Raw genomic sequence first — 23477 nt, forward strand, 5'->3', positions numbered from 1 at the left:
GCTGACCTTGAAGTCTAGAAGCCTTCATCTTTGTGAGTTCAAATCCTGCCTCAGACACTTATTAGTTGTGTGACCCTGGGCAAGACACTTAATCCTATTTGCCTCAGTTTCCTCATCTGTACAATGAGCTGGAGAATGAAACAGCAAACAACTCTAGTACTTTTGGCACGAAAACCCTAAATGGGGTCACAAGTTCAGACATGACTGAACAAGAATAGCAGGTTTTTTTTGTATAGGCATCATGAGTATCAGGGAACTAACTCACTACACCTTAAATAATCCAGGAAAGAGGCTTATATTATAAGTGGGCTGATACGAAAGCCTGGGAATTCTAATCCTTAACCCAGAGCTGCATAAATAGGACAGTATCTCCTTTTATTATTTGCTGAATTACCCACAATCCTACTAGGGTACTTAGACTGTAGTTAGCAATGACTGGCCAAAATGTAGATGAGCTACTTTAGATCAAGAGATATTCAGAATCTATGTGCTTTAACTTGGTTCTATGTATAGGTGTGTGGAATATAAGCAGATTAGAATGTATGGGGAAGGTTCTTGGGGAAGATCTAGGAAAGATCATTCAGTTATTATGTGTTTTTTTAATTGTCATATATATAGTTTTTCTTCCATTCTTCCTCAGTTCCTTGCCCTAATCTAGTAGTCCGTCAAGTACAATAGGAAAATCGTTGCTTTGCTACCCTTCCCCAACTATTTAAATGAAACTAATTTCTTAGTAACTATTTTCTGTACGCTACAGAGACAAAAATATAACTCTGGGACATCTATTTCATGGAACACCTGTCTTTAGACAGTAAGACTTTTTCTAACTATGGGACCAACCATAATGTGGGTAAAAAAATCTTCTTTAAGAGTGTTGATGAGCAATGTTTAGTTAAACCAAAGTTCCATATCCAAATCAGAAAAGTTTTAAAATCTTGAAAGCAATTTCTTGTTTCCTGAAGACAGGTTGGTGATAGCACAGAGAATGGCAGTTCATTTGAAAGAATACTGAATTTGCAATTAAAGAAGGGGGATTTGCATCCTGGTCTTGCTCCTAATACCTGTGGAGTGTGGGCCAATCACCTCCCTGCTCTGAGCTTTAGTTTCATAACGTGAAATAGAGTTGAACTAGATAATTTCTAAGATCCTCTGTAACTCTCAATCTTGTAGTCCTTTGACTTTAATTAGAGCTGTTTTATACTGTCACTAGGGATTACCCCAAGTCAAAGTTCCTGAAGAGAAAATTGCTCTCCAAGATATTGAACATTTGTTTGGTGAAATGTATGCTTTGAGGTTTACTTCTTGGCAGAAGGATTATAGGTGTGCACTCAGACTTAAGAAAATTCAATTTTAGAAGCACTTAAATCAGGAATTAATTAGATGATTCTGTTTTACCAAAAAAAAAAAAAGTCTGCACGTTTCTTTTTAAATGAGTTTGCTTAGTACATTTGAGTTTCTTTAAAGATTGTAGGCTAATGAGAAATTTTAAGGTTAAAACTATTGTATATTCTATAATCATTTATTAAGAATCTGATGTATGGAGAACACTATGCTAGAAAAAGTAGATATGATTGGGTACCTGCCCTCACAGAGTCTTTATTACTCTAGTAGAATGAAAGTTAATTAGAAATTTTATGTAAAGGTATCAGAAATTATGAAATAAGTTAAGAGAAAGAAAAGCTTTTTTTGTTTTGCATAAAGCAAGACTAGCTGTATGGAGTTTATCTCAAGTTTTTTTTTAAAGCATTTATTAAACTCCTACTATTTGCAAGACAGTGTGCCAGAAACACAGAGGCAAAGTAAAAACAAGATTCTTCCCCTCAAAGAACTTACATTCTTTTCCCAAGTAAATATGTAAATTGACTTGATGTTAAAGTCAAAATAGTTTTTTCTGCACGAAAAGTCAAATTTTTATTTACTTATAACCTTTTGTTCAATCCTCAGCATTCAAACATATCTAGAAAAAAATTCTTTCCTAAATACTTATATCTCATGTCTATGACACGTTTTTGCAGGCAAGAAAAGTATATGGTATAATATGTTCACTGTTAGCTTAAGTTTGGAAAATATTTTATTTGCTTTAACTTATGATTTATATAATGTATATATTTAACACAATTTAATGGGACAGTAGGGCCCAACGAACTACTTCAATAATTTACCTTTTAGTGAAATTGGGTGAAGACTTCCTATTCTTTCTTTATAAAGGATTTTAGTAGGCTCCCACAGACTCATCAAATAAATTTTGTAGCTGGGTTACCTGAAGAAACCATATCACTATCCTGTTCTATAACTAAACCAACTGTAAAATTGGGTAAGTGTAAGACTACACTGAAAAACAGATGCTGTGTTTGAGTTAAGGTTTCCTGGATAAATTGCCAAATGAATGTAATCAAAAATGTTTATTTGTGTTATGTTTAGTTGAAAGTAACATTTTCCAGAAAAAAAATACCAGGAAAAATACCAATGCACATCCTTTTTATTTTGATTTTTTTTAATAGTGTGCAGCTGCAATGTATCACTATATGTATGAACTAAAATGTACTTCTGAAAACCAGAATTTTTAAAAACAAAACAGCTTTCTCCAAATGTTTTTTATCTTTGTTTGTAGCTGGAGGGCTTTCAATGTTCATTTTCTCCATGACCTACTTACTTTCTACTAATGTGGATTCTAAAAGGGGTTCACTAGAATAGTCAGAAGTTACTGTTTTTCAGGAATGATACTTAGTCATTACTATATAATTTAAATTAATAATTTGTCACTATTTGTTTATCAAAAGTTCTATCATCTGCCTTGCATTTTAAAATGGATACAGTATTAGTAAATATCTTGAAATAACCTCTCATGTTTTGGGTGCTGGAGCCATGGACTTGTAAATGCTGTTGGCCTCTATTGCCTTAATATTGGAAAAATTACTTAAATATATGGTAAACCTCTTCTTCATTTTCTTTCTAAATTGGTGTTGTGGTTATTTTCCATGTAATTTATCAGTTAGGAACTGCCTCATGACATCTTTATTTTCTTGTTTATTTAAATCTTTTACTTTTTCTCTTTTGCAATTTATTTTGTCTCTTTGAGTCCAAACTTTTTGAAATTTAGTATTTTGTACTTTTTTTTTATCCCTCAAACTGACTTGTTTATAGTGTCAATGTTGTTAAAGGGCAAAGGAGAAAGCATAAACAGTTTTTCGACTACTATCTCTGAAATAGCACAAAAAAATATCACCCAAAGAAAGGATCTTGATAAACACTTGTTGACTGCCTGAGTGTCATCTGTATAGAGATGCTAATAGAACCATGGGAATTGCTTACTTCTTGGAGGGGAATGTAGATCAGTCCAGAAAAGAGGGCCCAGGACAGAATCTTTGGGAAAACCCACTCGGTGAGAAGAAGTGGTTCATACATTAAAGGAGGCAAAATTGGAGTAACCAGACAAGAGAAAAACCAAGAGAGCAATGCCCACAGAAGTCAAGGGAATTAGAACATGTCCTGGGGCAAGGGGAGGGCCAACAGTGTTGAATTTAGCAGTCCCTACTGGTAATTTTGTGGAGAGCTGTGGCATCAATTGAGTTATGGCATCTGAAGTGAGATTGCAGGGGATAAGTGAGTGGTGGGTTAGGGAATGGAGACAGTAATTTTGGACAACTCTTTCTAGGAGCTTGGCAATGAAAAGAAGAAATGATATAGGACCGTTTCTTAAGTGATTGGAAGGATCAAGCAATATGTTTTTTGTTTTGTTTTGTTTGTTTTTCAAGGATGAGTCTGACTTCGTTATGTTTGCAGGCAGTGAAAAGGGGAAGTTGAAAAGAAAGGGAATGGTTGGGAGTGAATGCTCCTGGAGGGAATGGGAGCAAGAGCACAGCTTTCAACACTTTGAGGAACCCTCTCCTTGCCCTTTGGGTCAGTTAAAGGAAAACTGGCAAGATTTATACAGGACATTTAACTGGAATAAATACTTATATCAATATGATATAAAAAGACCTACAATTCCTTTGATAACATATAAAGGGAAGCTCTCAATTGATACTAAAGATCATATTTAAGCTACTATTTTTTGCTTTAGAGTATAAAATGGGACAAAAGTCACTCAATTTTTATTAAGGACTCCTCTTATACAAAGTGTTGCAAGAACCCCTTATCAACCCCAGGGTCACATAAAAAGTTTTCTATTAAGCCTTTTAAGTTTTTCAAAACTTACCCTCTTCCTATCTTTCCAGTTTGCCTATACTTTTTTCCACACACTCTTTAATTCAGCTGCCTTGGCTTATTTACTGTTCTTCACACACAGTCCTTCCTTACTTCTGCCTCTTGGTTTTCTTGGTTTCCTTCAAGTCTCAATTCAAATCCAACTTTCTGCAGGAGGTCTTTCTCATCCACCTTCTACTGCTTCCATTCTGAGATTACCTTCCAGCTACAATGTGTTTACCTTATATGTACCTTGTAGTTTACATGTTGTCTATCCTATTAGAATGAAAATCTATCTTAGAGTGAGTGTGTCTTGCCTCCCCAATCAAATTATAAACTCATTAAGGGTAAGGAATATGTCTTAGACTTTGTTGTGTCTTCTAGAATGCATTAGGTCATTCTGTGCTTTGTAGGTGCTTAAATAAATGTCTCAAAAGACTGCAGTTTAGGCTATTAAAGCTTAAGTGTTTTAAATATCGTTTTGAACTATTAAAGCTTACAACTGACCTAAGATTTTTGGGGTGGTTTATATTTTAACATACCAACAATTAACTGTTAGTATTAATGCATCCATCAAACAGTATTTTGCAACAATTTACTGTGTTCCAGACCATGTGGCAAGTATTTAACAAAGAAAGGTAAAAAATTGCCCATGGTCACAGAGCTAGTATACATCGAAAGCAGGACTTAAAAACTTAGGTTTCCTGATTGTGAGGACTGGTTTTGTACTCCCATTACATCATATTGATTATCACTTCTGGAAAAACATTGCTGTTAAAAATATAGGGTTTGGGGGGGCAGCGAGGTAATGTAGTGAATAGAGCATCAGCCCTGAAGTTAGAAGGACCTGAGTTCAAATGTAGCCTCAGACACTTGACATTTAATTGTGTGACCCTGGGTAAGTCACTTAATCCCAGTTGCCTCACAAAAAAAATAAGAAGAAAAGGAAAAATTTATTTTTGCATCTAGAGATTGAAATCATTACAAGTACCCTACAGTTTCCTAAGACTATACTTCTCTTTTCTTCCAAGAGTTCTTCCAAAGGACTTATCTTCATTTTAAATTTTGACTATCTACAGTTATCTGTATTCTGCTTATAGATATCTCTACACACACACACACACATACACTAGTGTGTGTGTGTGTGTGTGTGTGTGTATGTGTGTGTGTATTTATTTATTGATGGACAAGCTCCCTACAACTATAGTCTGAAAAAAGGTTTTTTTTTCAACTTGTTTTTCTTTCGTCATTCTCATTTAGGAGACTGATTCATGACATAAAGTTCAGGGACTTGATGTCATCAGAACTTTATTATCAGTAAACAAGAGCTTCCTTTATCTATAGATGAATGAAAAATACCCTCTTCATTTGAACTCAGTGCTGGACATCTTTCATTATAATAGCAAATACCATTAATGAACCCATGCTTCCCTGTTTTATGCCTTGATAATAATTGGAAGTTTGTCAAATCAAGCCATCTTTGTTGTGTTGCAATCTGTGTTGCTCTAGAAGTCCTGTATAATTTCAACACACAATGGGAAACTCCCTGCTGCAGGAGAGTCCCTAAGGCACTATTCTGCTCCAATGAATCAAATGTCCTTCTTTAATCAACAAACAAGCACAATGAGGTCTTGTTTTATCTCTGTCCTCCAGTCAGCCACGTGACTACACACACCAGGTCCATTATAGAACACAACTTAAAAAAAAAACACCTTTCTATTTCACTCCCATGCATCCTCATTAAGAATGCCCTGAAATATGCAGACTGTTCTTATAAAGATTCCTCAAAGATAGGTAATCAGGCTTATAGGTTGGCAGACACAGATATCTTCTGATTCGTCATTTCCTTTTAGCAACAATTTCCATGATTTTTTCTAAGCACCAGTATCCTTCTCTTTCCATCCTGAAAATTGATCCCTCCATTGCGTTACTAAATCATTATACCTAAATTGTGTTATTTCCTGAACGAACCTCCCCATTGACCTATTTTAGTCCAGCTGCTTTCCCCATCATAGCTTTCTTTATTGTGATTTTAAAAATTTAATTTTTATCTTTAAAACAGAGACTTTCTTGTTCTTTTTTGTTTAATTCTAAATTTTCTTCTTCTTCCTCAGCCCATACAATGAGAAGGCAAAAAAAAAAAAAAGCAACTCTAAAATTGTTTAATGTGATTTCTACTTCCTCCTGCAACCCACCTAGTGTTAATACTAGAACCCAAGTGTGGTGGTTCCACTTTCATTGATAGAGAAAAAGAAAATTTGAGAAGTTTTGACAAATATTTTCTCTTTCTCTTTATATGTCTTTCCCTCCCAAACTCTTCCCTCACACTCCCAACATTTCATTTTTAAATTCTCTCGGCAGTTTTAGCTCAGTCTTTCTCACCAAGCCATCTATAAAGGTTGTGTTCTTTAACTGCGTCTTGATATTTTTATATTGCTTATAAATTTCTATCATGTTCCTTTGCAAGATTTTATCAATTAGTTTATGTTCTAAATTGGTTGCTACCATTGGCTGTAATATTTCCTCACCATATCAAAGAAATCAAACATCCTTTGTCTGAAGACATCTCCAGGTTTTTCTGGCCTCCCCATTGTGGTTATTGATTTATACTGATTAAGCTTCTTTAGGAAATGGTGATAACTTATGATCTTTCTCCTACTCATTTCCATTCTTTAGACATCAATAGCTTGCTTAGATTAGGTTGGAGTTACTTCAGTTGCAGACTAACTTATTTTTTTCTTAATTTGGTTGGTTTTCAGCCCCCTTGGGAAGATTAATAACATAACAAATCACATTGCTGTGTGCTGAATGTTCTCTGGTGGAACCTCCTTTTGCATATGAATCTGACAGTTTCCCTTCTAGGAAGTGGATTACAATGACTATTCAAAAATATTCAGCAAACACTTATTGGATATTCTAACAACAACGATAAAAATTCCTTACATTTATATAGCACCTACTGTTTTCTAAGCATTGTGCTATGTGCTTTACAAATATCATCTCATTTGATCTTCACAACACTGGGAGGTAGGTGCTATTGTTATCCCCATTTTTACAGTTGAGGAAACTGAGGCAAACAGGTTGTGTCTTGTCTGAGTTCACACAGCTAGTAAGTGTGTCTGAGGCCAGATTTGAACTTAGTCTTCTTTTTTTCTCCCTTAACAGTATTTTATTTTTTCCAATTACATGCAAAGATAGTTTTTAACATTCACTTACAAAATTTTGAGTTCCATATTTTTTCTTCTTACTTCCACTCTCCCCTCCCCAAGACAGCATGTAATCTCATATGAGCTACACATGTACAATCACATTAAACTTATTTCCACATTAGTAATGTTGTGAAAGAAGAATTAGAACAAAAGATAAAAACCACTAGAAGGAAAAAACAGAACAAAAAGAGAAAATAGTATGCTTCAGTCTGCATTCAGATTCCATAGTTCTTTCTCTGGATGTGGACAGCATTTTCCACTATAAGTCCCTTGAAATTGTCTTAAATCATTATAATGCATTGCTGAGAAGAGCTAAGTCTCTCAAAGTCAGTCATCGCACAATGTTGTTACTTTGTTCAATGTTCTCTTGGTTCTGCTCACTTCTCTTACCCTCAGTTCATGTAAGTCTTTCCAGGTTTTTCTGAAATCTCCCTGCTCATCATTTCTTGTAGAACAGTAGTATTGCATTACATTCATATAACACAACTTGGTCAGCCATTCCCCAATTGATGGGCATCCCCTCAATTTCCAATTCTTTGCCACTACAAAAAGAACTGCTATAAATAATTTTGTACATATAAGAAAAATAAATTTTCTTAATTTCTTTGGGGTGCAGACATAGTAGTGGTATTGCAGGACCAAAAGATGCACAGTTTGATAGTCCTTTGTGTATCGTTCCAAATTGTTCCCTACAGCATTTTGACTAGTTCACAGTTCCACCAACTGTTTATTAATTTTCCCTCATCCCCACCAGCATTTGTCATTTCTTTAAGGTATGAGGTGGCACCCCAGAGTTGTTTTAACTTACGTTTCTCTTATTTAGTATTTTATTTTTCCCCAGTTATACACAAAAACAATTTTTAACATTCATTTTTAAAACTTCGAGTTCCAAATTCTTTCCCTTCCTCCCCAGCCCAACCCTGCTATTGAGAAGGCAAGCAATTCATTATAGGTTATACATGTGTAGTCATGCAAAACATTTCCATAATAATCATGTTGTGAAAGAAAACACAGACCAAAAAAAAAAACAAACCCCAAACCCAACAACCCTATTTCCAGGGCAGAAAAGAGTAAAGGTAAAGGTAAAATTTAGGTAAAATTACTTGTGAGGTAATTTTCTAAGACCAGAAGTTTCAGAGAAGGTGCCAACTTGCATTTGTATCAGGAGAATCTACCCTATGTTTCCTACGTATCAAATCATAGGTTCAGTTCCTACTAAGCCTTGTTGAAACTCACATTGTTGGAATTTTATTTTCTGTGCAGTGAGGCACCCCTAAAAGATTTTGTCTTTATAATTTCAGAGAAACATGATAAAATAATAGTTTCTATTTGTATAGCTCTTTTAAGATTTCCTTCTCCCTGGCTTCTTTCCTCCTTGTCCCTATCTAGGCCCTAGGGGTCCTCTTCATTCCTCCCCCAGGGCCAGAATTTGCTATTTTGGTGACAGTTTCCAGTTCCCATCACCCCCTCCCACCCAAGTGAGTTGTCCTGAATCACAGTTTGTAGACCTGACCCCCAGGGATGTAGAACTATATGGATCAGGACCATGAGGTATATAAGAAGGTGGGAAGGGCAGCTTTATATCCTTACCTATTCTAGTGAAATCTTGAAGTTTGCCCCAGATTCAATCATGATCAAGAAATCCAGTGAGAACTATAGTGGGTGACTTCTTCCAGCCCAGAACTGCAGAAAAAGTTTGCCAGAAATCTACGGACAATTATAAAGGTAGTCCCCACCTGCAGAGCCATTAGCAATTGAGTGCCACCTTCTAGTTCAACCAGACATTGGATATATGTGGCCTTCAAGGCTCAGTGAATGGAGCCAGCAAGAGTGAAAAGCTACCCTGAAATAGTATGAGGGTGTGAGATCTTAGAAGCCATGAGTAGCAGCGGGCAAGGACAGTCCAGGTCCATGGAATATGAGGTAACCTAAATACCCTTTCCTGAGGTACTAGAGAAGGCTGTGAAGATGCAATGCATTGAACTTCAAATATGGGGAGAATGCTGAACCCCAAGAGGTAGAAGGTCAGAATGGAAACCCTGATTACCTAGGGCAAGACCAAGCAGGGCTGAGTACCCTATCCAAAAAATGGAGCAGGGGATAAATTTTGTCCCTGGTACAAAACCTCAATTCAGGAACTAAGGTTAGAGAGATGAGTAAGTCAAAGAAAATACGCAGCAATATAAAAACTGTTGCAAATCTAGAGATTTCAAAAAAAAAAAAAAGGAGCTAGTAACTCCATAATTGCTAGCAGACTCAAAGGAAGAAATTGCTTTTCCATGAATATTACATAGATATCTCAAAGAACTGAGGCAAAAATTAAATAAAAAGCCTTGGAAGAAAGAATTAGAATAAATAACTTAGGAAAACATTCCTACTCAAAAAATAGATTCCCTGAAAACTAGAATTGAACAAACAGAATTGACTCCAGGAGACAGCATTAAGTGTTAGAATAAATTGAAAGATTAAAAAAAAAAGGCAATGTGAGATATCTGACATTAAAAATAGTTGACCAGGAAAAGAGATCAAAAAGAGGCAATATAAGAATCCTTGGACTACTTGAAAAACAAGATTAAGAAAAAATGACCTATACACTATTTAAAAAAAAAACAAACCTGTAAATTAAAACTGCCCATATCTATTAGAACCAGAGAGCAAAAGATAGAAGGAACTTATGCGTCACTTCCTAAAAGCAATATCAAAGGAAAAATCCTATAAATGTAAGAAAAATGCAGAGTTCTTATGCCAAAGAAAAAGTACTCCTACAGTCCAGAAAGAAGCAGTTCAAGTACGAAAGACTGGTCATCAGAATCACATAAGATGCGCAGTAGCTTCTACTGTAAATAAAAGGAGATCTTAGAATATAATATTCCAAAATGCAAAAGAGAAAGACTTACAACCAATAATAACTTGCCCTAAAAAGCTGCATATAATTCTCTAGGGAAAATAGAACTTTCATGAAATAACTACCAAGCCAGAGGCCAGAGCTGAGTAGGAACTTTGAAATACAAAACCCAAGAGACCAGGGAAACCTAAAAAGGTAAATTTATTTGAGCACCTAGAAGTAGCTATATGTTGATTTATTAACTTTCTTATGAGGGAGGAGAAACATGTGTATTTCAGAACTTATATCTCCAAAGGGTTTTGAAATAGTTAAATAAGAAAAGTAGCATTCCTGCAAGCAGATTAGTTTAAGAGGGGAAAGATAAAGTAGGATAAAAGGAATACACCTATGTAGACAGGAGAAGAATGGAATGGAACTTGCATTTCTCATAATTGGAATACTTGAGAATATTCAGATATGTAATATGGGATGGTGAGGAGTGAGCATCACATGAGCCTCACCTTATCTGAAATGGACATAGTAGAGTTGAACACACAATTTAGTGTAGAAATACATCAGACTCAACAGGGAAACAAGTGAGGATGGGAGAATGGGATGGGAAGGAGGTTATTCATCAAGAGGGAAGATAATACTGGAAAGTCACAATCAAAACAAACTTTCTGATCCTGATGTGAATATTAAGAAAATGGGAATGGGAGGAAGAAAAGCAAAAAAATCTGAGGGGTGAATGCCTTAGATCACTTCTTGGGTAATTGGAAAATGGATAATTGTGGTATAGGAAGTTAATACAATATTGTATTATAGATTAAGGAAAGATGATTTCAGAAAATCATGTATGGTATGAACTGAACAGAATCCCAGCAGTTTATACAAGGGCAGTAACACTGTACAGAAAAACAATTTTGAAAAATTTGAGTTCTGATCAGTACAGTGACCAGCTTTGTCTGCAGAGGACCTATCGTGAAAAATGCTCCCCACCTCCTGACAAAGAGATACAGAAAGATAAATATTTTTGTACACAGTCACTGTGTGCATTCATTTTAATTTCTGTTTTTAATTGGGAGTATCAGTTGTGAGGAGGAGGAAGTAGCAAAAGAGATTAAAAAAAAGAGGGCCAAAGTATTTTAAAAAATGAAAAGAGGACAGAAGGAAGTTCATAAGGAGGCATAGACAAGCAGAACAGTTTTTGAAAATAATGTATAAAATTTTATACTTTTTTTAAAAAAAATAGTATGAAATAGAGATTCATTATTTCATTCATTATTTCATCTAGAATCTAGAATGTGTCTGGAAATTCTCTGTTTCTTGGTCTCTGTTTCTGTCTCCCTCTGCTACTCCCTCTTCCTCTCCCCTTCCTCCTTCTTCCTCTTTTCCCCTTTCTCTCTTTCCCTGTCTTTCTCTGTCTCTCTCCCTCTCTCCCTACCTTTTTCTTTCTCTGTCTCTCTAGCTCTGTATCCCTACATACAGAATATTAAAAAAAAAAATTTCTCTTCCACAAAATACCCCCAAACCTATGAATTAGTTTGTGTCTGAAAATGTGTGTGGTGCATATTTCTCAAAATTCAAGCCTATTTATGAACCTAAGTTTAAAGGTATTTAAGGTTTATAATAAAAGTATAAACATACATTTGATTAATAGGAAAAGGTAGAGAGACCATGGAACAATAGCACTTTAAGAATTTTTTCTGAGCCTCCAACTGCTCAGTTGAAAGTTTTTAATTGTCACTTGTTTTGGCAGTAAGAGATTAAGTACCTAGTACTAGGGGAGAAAGGTTGAAAGTGGATGTCGCTAGAGGAGAATAGAAAATAAGAATTTATTGCTGGAAATGGAATTCTAAGGAAAATAGTCTTTCCTTGGTTTCACGGATACCAAAGGCTGAACTCTGCTGGAAGACTTCTAGTATGACATTTTCAAGATTCCATGTAATTTTAGGTCATTTTTAGGGTGGGAAATCCAGGTTCATCCTATAAGCTATCTGGTAAATCATGACTGCTAGTGACAATTGTTAAGTTTTTTAAAGTACCACCTCACCATCATAATTATTAATAATAATAGTTTAATTCATTTAAGATCCATCTGTGTTGAAGGCCATGAATATTAGGGTAACAGCTAGTGGTCTAGTTTAACTGTCACTTAGAGTGTATGAAAGGGAATAAGGTGAATTAAGACTGGAAGGTAGGATGGAACCATAATGTGGAAGGCCTTAAAGGCCAGGCTAGGGAATTTGAATTTTATCTGTCATTAGTGAACCATCAAAGTTTTAATAATTTATCACAACTCCTCACATTTATATGTGCATATTTTGCATTTGGTTACTGCTGTACTTGGGGATTTGAATTTTTTTTCCTCATGATAAACATAAACAGTAATTCCACAAGTATTGTCAACATTTTACAGATGAAGAAACTGAAGCTCTGAGAGATCAAGGGACCTTCCCAAGATCATGTAGCTGGTATTTCAACTCAACTCGATGACTATTTTTTCCCATTTACTTTGTTGCCTCCCTATGCTTTTATTTCCGTTGTAATTTTATAACCAAAATAGCAAATATAGAAATACCTTTCTGTTAGTGCTTCTTAGTCACAAAAGTGTTTTATTACATTTATCTCAGTTACAGAATCTCAGAATTGGAAGAGACGTTAGGGAGTTAGTCAACTCCCCCCTACCCTCACTCCCCAAACCTGATTAAAAAATCCATTCTATAGCATAATCTATCTCACAGCCCTGGAAGCCAGGCAATGCAAGCATTATCACCTCTATTTTAATAGGAAATAGCCTCAGAGAGGCTAGGATTTGAACCTGTGTCTTCTGACTTCCACGTGCAATGCTCTTTTCCTTTATTTCTCAAAACTGATAAAAGAGGCATGGAAAAGGGAAGAGATTATTTTTAAAGTGGGCATGCATCTATTTAGTAGCAGATCTGGGACACTGGTATGGTCCAGGACTGAATTCTCATTGGGTATTTTGGCACTGTTCTCCCAACTCCCAATATTATACTTGGTATTGGAACAGGAAACCTTTTTTTAAAATGGTCCCAGTGGAAACCAAGTAGTATAGGACTGTTTTTTTCTAAAACTTCAATTGTAGTTGCATCCTAGGAAAGGTAGTTTATACCCAAGGCACTGGCCAGAGTAACTGGGTCAATACAAAGTCCAGAAAATGTCAGTAAGAACACTAATTAACCATTTCTAGTAGTAGTTTCAGACACAGCTTCTATCTTAGCAAGATTTGAGTGAATGAGGATAATCACAACTGTAATAGTAATGATAATTCATTTACTATAGCACCTATCAGTTTCCTTATAAAACTTGAGAGATAGGTATTGTAGGCATTATCATTCTCATTTTGCGAATAACTTACTTTACTGTAAGGTTTGCAAAGTGCTTTTCCTACAACACTATATGAGGTAGGTTGTGCAAATGTTATTAAAAATTTTTTTGTTTTTATTCTAAACTTCACAAACACTCAAATGAACATTTCCATATGTAAAGCAGAACAGAAAATGAATATTATGGGCAAAAACTGTGAATTTTGAATGTATAAACTTAATTTTTTTAAAAAAGTAAAATTCAACACCTTACATTGAAAATTTTCTTGCTTGTCTCCTTCGGTACTTTTTTTTGCACGTGTAAAATGCTTCGACTTCTTTTTTTCTTTCCTTCCTTCCTTCCTCCCTTCCTTCTTTCTTTTCCTTCACTCACAGAGAAGTTCCTGTCTCCTCCAGATTCCTAATACAAAAAAGAGAAATATAGCCCTTGTAGCAAATAAGTATAGTCAAGCAAAAAAGAAATATATACATTTGCCATGTCTAGAAATATATGTCTGATTTTGTATCTTGAAGTCCAATCTCCTCTGTTAGGAGGTGGATGGTATGCTTCATCATTCTTTCACAGTTGGTCATTGCATCAGCCTGAGTTCCTAAGTCCTTCAAAGTTGTTTTAAACCTATATGTATATAGGTTTAAAACATATTCCTTCTGCTCACTGTACTCTGCATCATTTCATATAAGACTTCCCAGGTTTCTCTAAAAGCATCTCTTTTTGTTCATTTTTCGCACAGTAATATTCCTTAATATTCATATAATTTATTCAGCCACTGCCAAATAAATGGACACCTTCCTTGTTTCAAGAATTTTGCTGTGGCAAAAAGAGCTGCAATGAATATTTTTGTTAATTTGTTTTTTCATGTCTTTGGATATTAGACTGAATAGTAGTAGTGCTGGATCAAAGGCTATAGTTTAGTGATGTTTGAAGCACATTTTAACATTGCTTTCCAGAATGGTTGAACCATTTCAGAGCTCCAGCAGTACATTGATATACCTACTTTCCCTCCAGCATTTATCATTTTCCCTTTTTGTCAACTTTGACAAAAGTTGACAGTCTGAAGAGTATGAGTGGAATGTATTTGCATTTCCTCTAATTATTAGTGATTTGAAAATTTTTTTCATGACTGTTGATAGATTAGATTTCTTTCTTTGAGAATTGCCTGTATACTTTCATTATTTAACAGAGAATTCCTCTCATTATAATAGGTACATGTATACATAAATAATATATAAATATTATGCTATATATGTATAATATATTTTTGAACCAGTTATGTAAATAGTTTGGATATGAGAGCTTTATCAGAGATACTTCCTGCAAAGTTTTTTTTCCCCAGATAACTTTGTCATCTAATTTTAACTGCCTTGATTTTGTTTGGCAAGAGCTTTTCAATTTCATGTGATCAAAACTATACATTTTACCTTCTTTTATTTTCTCTGTCCTTTGTTTGGTCATGAATTCTTTCCCTATTGCTAGTTATAAAAGGTGTTTTCTACCATGTTCCTCTCTCTCTCTCTCTCTCTGTGTATATATATTATATATAGGGCTATATCCATTTGAAACTTATTATGGCATATGTAATCATATCTTGGTCTAAATCTGATTTTTGAGAGAAAACTTTCCAGTTTTCCTACCAGTTTTATCACGTACTGAATGTTAGATACTATCTCCATTTTATGAATAAGGATACTGAATTTCAGAGAAGTAAAAAGATTGACCCAGGGTCATACAGATAAAATGTAGGAACTAGAATTTTAACTGATTTTCTGACTCTAAATCTGGGACTTTTTCCAGTGTTCTAGGAAGAATAATCCAGTTGCAGCTATGTATGATAAACTGAAGAGAAAAAGAGACTGGAGAGCCCAGTTAGACTTTTCTTTGAGCTTAGGAGAGCCTGGAGTAAATAGAAACTTGTGGCAGGCAGAGCAGCATGTTACAGTAATGGGACTGAAGTAATAGAGTGGAAGCAAAAAGACTGATAATGAAGAGGGTGTTATAGTCTACATGAGAATAGGTAAACACCTGAAGTAAGGTAGCTGAAATAAAAATAAGAAAGAATGAATGGGAGTGATATTATAGAATTGACACATCTTGTTGAGGCTGCTTTCATATTTCATCCATCTCCTTTCTGTCCGTTCACAGCATCACCACCCTACTTTGGGCTCTTATTATCTCCTCTGGACCATTGTGGTAGCCTTCTAATTAGTTTCTCCCCTTTTCATGTCTCATCTTACTGTATAACTGCCAAAGTAATCTTCCTAACATGTAGCTTACCATGTCATTCCTTTACTTCAGAAGCTTCAGTGGTTCCCTGTTGCCTCTAGAGTGAAATATAAATTCCTTAGTCTGACATTAAGTCCCTGCATTGTTTGGCTTCCATCTATGCTTTCAACCTTATGCCATGGTATTGCCCTTCTCAAATTCTGTGTTCCTGCCAATTTGTACTGTGCCAAACTGGGTATTTTCCAAGACTTTATCCTGGGTTTCTTTCTTTTCTGTTTTTTTAGAAAGTATAGATACTCGCTCAGTGACTTCATCATTCCTTTAATTATCTCTGTTTGGATCATTCAGTGATCTGTATTCTCTCTTCTAAGCTCCAATATTGTATCACCAACTTCCTCTTCAGACATTTCAAACTGGATTTCTTTGAGACATCTCATACTTAACATGTCCAAAACACAACTTATATTTTTTCCAAAAACCACCCCTTTTTCAAATTTTCCTATTTCTATTGAAGGCACCATTTTCTTTCCAGTCACCTAGATTTGTAACCTTATTATTACCTTCAACTCCTTGCTTTTTACCTCCATAATATCTCCCACCTGATGTCGACATAACTACATAAGCAAATACAAAGTAATTTTGGTAGGCAGAAAATGGAGTGGAATGATCAGAAATGCCTTATGTGAGAGATGACACAAACTGAACCATAGGAGAACCATAAAAGGAGTACAAATTTAGAAGAGTCTTTAGCAGATGAAGTTTACTTCCTGACTATTACATTTTAATGGTTCTTCTCAGAATCTCTTTCCACACATCTTTAAAGGTCTATAGTTTCAGATTGAATAGAATCAGGTGCTTCCATAAGTTGATTCACAAAGTTTTCTGATTGAAGACAACTCATTAAATCATAGGCAACAGTGTATAAATAAGTAGAGCCTATTTTGTAGCAGTTGATGGATTGTATTTATAGTGTGAATATAAAATAATATCAGTGACTTGATTGTTTTTCCCCTCAGAACTATTAAGTGAAGGGGATTTATTTTTATTTTTATAGCTTACCATCAAAGTGATGTTCTTTATTTGTTTAGAGCCTCACACAGCAGAACATCTTGCCAACCGTGCTAAAGGGAGAATATCTGTTAAACCCATCATTGACAATGTTTTGGTACAGGGCTTTCTGCCAAGCTACTTGATTTGCTATATTTGGGAATGTGGCTACACTTCTTAGACTAGACTTTCCTATAGTTTGAGGTTTGGGGTTTTTTTTTTTTTATGTGAAATTCAGTAGTTCTTTACGGAAATGTCACTGGTAGATAATGAAGTGGGTCTAAATAAAAACCAGGAAAAATCCTAGATGATTTCCTCTCTAAACATAACTATTTCCTCTAGATTTTATAGTTTTTTGGTCAATGGAAAAATAAGTGTTGGGATTTTGGGGTAGTTTTATATGTGTGTGTTTTTAATGAATGAAAAAGCATTTATTAAGTACTCCCTGTGTTCCAGACACTTCTAAATGACCGGGATAGCAATGCAAAAGTGAAAAAAACAGTTCCTACCCTACAGGAGCTTGCTTGAGAGATACTACATTCATAGGGAAATGGGAGCCATGAGGCATGTTTTACTTTTTTTTTTTTGGAAAGTTACAGGGTGGTTATGTGGAGCCTTAGGGAAGTAGTTTTTATGTTCTTGATGATTGTTTGCTAGCTATCCAAATATATGTGTATTTAAAGAAGGGTAATTTGAAGCCAGTTTGTGGAAGACCATAAAAACTGTGCTGAGGAGTTTGTATTTTGTCAGAGAGGCAAAAGGGAGCTATTGGTCAGACCTTGAAGAAGAGAGAAAGTGAAAGCAAGCAGACCAATTAGGAGGCAGTTTCAGTATTACTCTTCCCCCACATACCCAAAATTCTAGCCAGTCTGGGCTGTTTCTTTAAAATGAGGACATTAGACTACATGGCCTCTAGGGTACAGCTCTAAAGCTCTGGTAATGTGATCCCATATGATCTTCCACATTAGGCTGCCCCTTTTGCCTGGAATATACTTTTTCCTCAATGTCACTTCTCACAGTACTCCATTTTGGTTCAATACTCAGCAAGGGTGTCATCTCTTTTATGACATTTTCCTTGAACTCCTCACACTGAGAAGAAGCATGTGGTGTAAAGAGTCCCTAGATTTGGAATCAAGCAATATGGATTTAGATATGACCTTCATGTGATTTTTGGCAAGTTACCTATCCAGTTACGTTCTGTTTTCCTTCTGAGGAAGACTTGATGAATATGGTTGGACTAGATGGCATCCAAGGTCTCTTTGAGCTCTGAATCTTTGTTTTGTTGCATCTGTGTATGTGGATGAAAAGACCATTTGTAGAAATCAAATGTTTTGCATGGTGCCTTTTCATTTTGTAGATTCTGATTTCATATTTGTTTCTTTTTCTTCTTGTGGTCCAGCGTTTTTTAAAGAACCATCCCAATTATTGTGCACTAGGCATCTCTTCTGTATCTGTTGTTGCATAGTGTTATGAATGAAACTGGACCACTTGGTTTGGTTACTTTAGTTTGTCTTCAGAGCATTTCTTCTGGTTTCCCCTAACAGATGGTTGGCCCATTTGAGCTTATCATATCATCACTGTTTGACTGACTTGCTGTTTATTTTCTCCCTGTGACCAGCCTAATGAATTCTCATATTGTGCAATCTGGTAAAGTTACTTCATTCATTTAGCGTGGCTTCCTACTTCATCCCTGGATTTCTGTAGTGATCTTTTAGCTGGTAGTTTCTCCCATGCTTATTTCTTCCTTATGTTATACTCAAAAAATTTTTTTGATTGTTATTTTTTTGTTACATTTTGTTTCTTTGATATTTATTTAACTTTGATTTTGTCTGTGTAGGAATTTCCTATTGAGGAAACACCTTCCACTAGTGCAGTTGGGCAACAGTTAGAAAGATGCATGGATACTGAGAGGTTCAACCATTTGCCCAGCATCATAGAGCCAGTACATGTCTGAGGCCTGAGTTGAATGTATGTCTTTCTGATTGAAGTGGAGGTCTGCTTCCCATTCGCCATGCCACAGTGCCTCCTGGGCTCAGATTTGTTATTGTTCTATCATTTCACTCTTGTCTGACTCTTCATGACCCCATCTGGGTCATGACAAAGATACTGGAGTGGTTTGCCATTTCCTTCTCTGGCTCATTTTACAGATGAAAAAATTGAGGCAAACAGGGTTAAGTGACTTGCCCAAAGTCACATAGGTAGTAAGCGTCTGAGGCCAGATTTCAACTTAGGAAGATGAGTCTTCTTGACTTTCGGCCTGGTGCTCTATCCACTACACCACCCAACTTCCCTTAGTTCAGATTAGTTATCCTTTATAACGCATTGTTTTCTTTTAGTTCTCCTAAGAACTTTCAGCAGCTCAGATCAAATCAAATTCTCCAGGCTAGCATTTAAGATCTTTCTTTAGACCCACAAATATGTATTAAATGCTTCATGTGTGTGGAGGACATACTAGTTTTTGGGAGAGATCTCACTGTTCTGCCTGCTCTCATTTTTTCCCCTCTCTACAAGTTTAGCTAAGGTCTTTGCCCTAACAGAGTTTTCACTGCTAATCTTTTGGTAGTACTGCCTTTCTTACCTAGCCTTTTATCCTAGCCTATTCCCTGACACTACTCCCTAGTTTCAATTTCCTTTCTATACTTCCTTTGTACTTTACAAACTTATTTCTTCCTTTATTTACATTTTAGTCCTTCCCTTTCACCAATCTAAATCCTTTATTTTCTTCAAGTTCACCTCCTACATGGAGTTCTCAAGGTAGCACAATCTCATCGTGGTCTTCACATGCCCCCTATTGCTTTAGCATTTATTTTGCACAAGTTTGTGCATCCCTACCTCCAAATGTATGTTTTGCTTTAGTTATTTCATTTATATATGAGAGGTGAAACTGCGTTTTTGAAGTCCGAAAAGAATCGAATCAAGAGGAGGTTTGATAAAATGAAAACCTATTGGACTAGTGGGAGTATGCTTCTTTTCCCCTTCCTTTCCCTTCCCTCCCTACTCTCCCTCTCTGAGTTTTTCTTTTTCTTTCTCTCTTGTCTCTCTGTTTTTCTCTCTCTGTAAAAGAAAACTGGGTCCTAGTCCAGTTATTCCACTGACCAGCTGTGTGCCTTTGAGCAAATCACTTCAGCTTTATGTGTCTTCATTTTCTCATCTGTCAGATTAAGGATTTTGTTTAATTGATGTTTCAGGTCCCTTCTAGTTCTAAAATTCTACGATTATTTTCCTTTATTATATTTGTAATATGGGGCTGTGTTGTTTCCCCTGATAAAATGTAAGCTGTTTGAGAGTAGAGATTGCTTCACTTTTTATATCTGTATCCCCACACCAGGCTTCTGATTGAACTTTTTTTCCTCATCTGTAAAATGAAGGAAATCATAAGATCATGATTTTTGAGATAGAAGATTATTTAGTCCAATTATTTATTTAGTCCAAACCCCTTATTTTCCAGTTGAGGTTATAGAGACCCAACAACATTAAAGGGAATTGTTCCAAGTTCACACAGATGGTAAGGAGCAAAGCCAGGATTAGTACATAGGTACTGACCCCAAATCTAGTATTCTTCCCACACCGCTCCTTCATCACTGAAGTACTCCATTTTACTTTTCAATTTTCCCTCTTTCTCAGATTTACTGTTCCTTCTATTGGTCCTCCTTCTGATGCTCAAACTCACAGTCTTTCTTATTTCTCCCAGTACCCTAACCCAATTATGGCTTTGGCTTATCTTCATATGCAGCCTAGATAGCACCACTCTCGTCCTTCATGTTTCTGCTTCTACCTTGTGAAATTTCAACCCTAGTTATTCTCTACTGCCTAGTTTTTGAATCTAGTCTCATATTCATTTTTTATGCTGGATGATATCTGATATCTCTTGTAGGTCTAAATCACATGAACCTGTGGGATAATCCTGTTAAAGCAAAGTAAGGGAAAGAAAATATATCTGTGCTCATGGTCAGTTTGAGTACATGGGAACCGCAGCTACATTTAGGGTAGGATGATCAGGGCATTGTCTTAGACCGCTGATATTTTGCAAGAACTGGAGTACTTATACTATTTCAGCAATATAGAGACCGTGCTTAGCCCCTAACTTACATGGATAATTAAATAGGAAGCTAGCAGATGGCCTATGTCCCTGGCCTCTTCTTCCCTCAATTCTAGTTCCAGCTCTGGCTTATTGTGGGTCTCACCATCTCTGATTTTCCCCTCCATGGCTGTCTCACTTTCCCCTCCTTCTTGTATAGGATTTCAGGTCTAATTTTCCCTGAAACTGAATTTATCTTCAAAACTTGATCTGAAAAAATGTTTCTTTCTGCTTGCCTAGGTCACCAGTTTCTGTCTGCAGCTCTTTTGTGTATACTTTATCTCTGTAGCTACCTACTTATTAATTTTAGCCTGTATGAATTTTATTTGTTAATTTAGAAAAAAATTCTCCAGTAAAATTTATTTTAACTGTAGTTTTTATAAGTGAAAAAGTAATGAGCTTTTCTTCCAGAGAGTGCAAAGCAGTCTTTCTTTCATTGAGATCCAAAATACTAACATTTGCTGCACACTTTTTTCTGGAAGGAAACTTCAGGATATGGCAACTTCTTGGTAAGAAATAGCTATTAATGTCCTCTTAAAGTCTAAGAGTAAGACATTGCCACCTCATATTTATATTATTTGATTTTGTTTCATGGTAACTGATCATAATTTATTACTTTTCGTATTTATTTCCCTCTCATCCCACTAGTCAGAAGATGGGTAAGAAGAGCCGAGTGAAAACTCAGAAATCAGGCACTGGCGCTACAGCAACAGTGTCACCAAAGGAAATGCTGAACCTAATTAGTGAACTCTTGCAAAGTAAGTTTATTTTCCGAATGACAATAAATCTTTTTCTTTAAGTAGAATATTTGAACTTTTACTACTTTCATCCTGACTTGCAAAGTACTGTTTGATTTTTTTTTCTTTTAGTAACTATAAAAAATGCGACCAGCTTTACAATATTTATGTGAGTTATCCATTTTATGGACTTTCCCATGACAAATTCTTATTCCCAGCATTGTTTATCCTTTGTTTACAAGACCCAGGGCCTTCTAAAGCTTAAAAAGAAAGTATTTTTTGGAAAATGGTAGAAATTAACAATTGAGAGTTAAGTGCATATGACTTTGATGGAGTATGCTTTGTAATAAACGCAAAACAAGTATTTGTGCTTGTGGGTTGACTTCAGATATAAAAGAGACAATGTAATATATACATACATACATACGTATCTATCTATCTACATATACATATATATATATGTGTGTATATATATATATATATATATATGTATATATATATATATATATATATATATACACACTGTATAGAGATCCAGCCTCAGTACCAGGAATACCTAGGTTCAAGTCCTGTGTCTGGCATCTACTACCTTTGTGACCTGGACAAGTCACTTAGCTCCTCATTGCTCTAGGCTAGAAGTTTACAGAGATGGTGCTGACCTATGTTGGTAGTAGGAATTTCTGTGCCCTGTAATTCCCTATATAATGAAATCACAAGTCCAGTTCCTGTCCCTATTCAGATACAGAGACTTGGGTATAGGTGAAGAGAGGGAAGAGAAAAGGCTAATATATGAAAGGCAGTCAAAGAATGGACTTCATATGGAAGAAGAAAGATAAAAATTAACCCCAGGATCAACACTCCAGCCCTGAGTCACATGTGACTCTTCTCGGTGGGGAAAACCACCTGTCATTTTTTTTCTTTCAGAGTTAATATACTTCTAGAAGTACTGGGAGATTGTCTATTTTGACCACAGTATCTTAGAAAAATTCTTCCTTCAAAAAGTGAATTTGATCAAGAATGGGAAACTTTTTATTGCCTTTTTTTCCTTAAATTTTCAGAGTGCAGCAGCCCAACACCTGGCCCTGGAAAAGAATGGGAAGAATATGTACAGATTCGGGCTCTAGTTGAGAAAATCCGAAAAAAGCAAAAAGGTAAAGTTGAGAATATTACAGCGCTCTCCTAGAAATAACATAGTAGGATATTATTTAAGGTTGTTAGAATACATTGTACTAAAATATTAATGAATTTCTTGCTACATTTAAAAAGGTGGATGGGGGAGCAAAGCCTAAGTGGCAGAGTAAACGTAAGTATTTGCTTGGGCTCTCCCAAATCCTGTAGAAACAACCGTAAAATAACATTTCAAAATGAATTCTGGAGTGACAAAACCAACAAAAGGAATGGGTGGAACAACTTTCTAGCCTGAAACGACGTAGAAGGTTGGCAAGAAAGATCTGTCTCACTGGAGTAAGAGTGGAGCAAAGGCCACACCCAGCAATCCAGCAGCAAGCCTTGGAGGGTGACAGAATAAGCAGCAGCAGCTTCCAGAGATCTTAGCCCAGCCCACAGATGGTAAGGGGATTGGACACATGGTCAGAAGGAGATTGGACAGGGCCTTTTGCTGTCACTGGGTGCAGGACTCTGTTGCATTGCCCATGTGTGGTTTTGAGTCAGTCTCAGTCACAGGTCACAGAGGAAGAACACTAAATGTATACTAGAATGTGAGCCTGAAGGAAAACAGGGCCCTTGTCACCATTTCAGGGTGGAAAAGATTACTTATGGTTGTTCACAGACCAGAGCTTAGGCCAGACAGCAGTGACCACACCTCT

At 35.9% G+C, this 23477-nt stretch overlaps 1 protein-coding gene across 2 annotated transcripts in view; it reads left to right on the plus strand.

Annotated features, from left to right (window-relative positions):
* SETD3 (SET domain containing 3, actin N3(tau)-histidine methyltransferase) overlaps positions 1-23477 on the plus strand; it is a 127263-nt gene that overhangs the window by 13866 nt on the left and 89920 nt on the right. Inside the window, exons 2-4 of one of the 2 annotated variants that reach the window (XM_072630266.1) lie at positions 21397-21423; positions 21563-21672; positions 22710-22802. In XM_072630266.1, the coding sequence (XP_072486367.1) occupies positions 21410-21423; positions 21563-21672; positions 22710-22802 (217 nt within the window). In that variant the 5' untranslated portion in view covers positions 21397-21409. The remainder of the gene's footprint in view (positions 1-21396; positions 21424-21562; positions 21673-22709; positions 22803-23477) is intronic. The other variant, XM_072630267.1, reaches the window with a different exon arrangement.

The sequence above is a fragment of the Notamacropus eugenii genome, chromosome 1 (genome assembly GCF_028372415.1).
Source record: "Notamacropus eugenii isolate mMacEug1 chromosome 1, mMacEug1.pri_v2, whole genome shotgun sequence".
NCBI lineage: Eukaryota > Metazoa > Chordata > Mammalia > Diprotodontia > Macropodidae > Notamacropus > Notamacropus eugenii.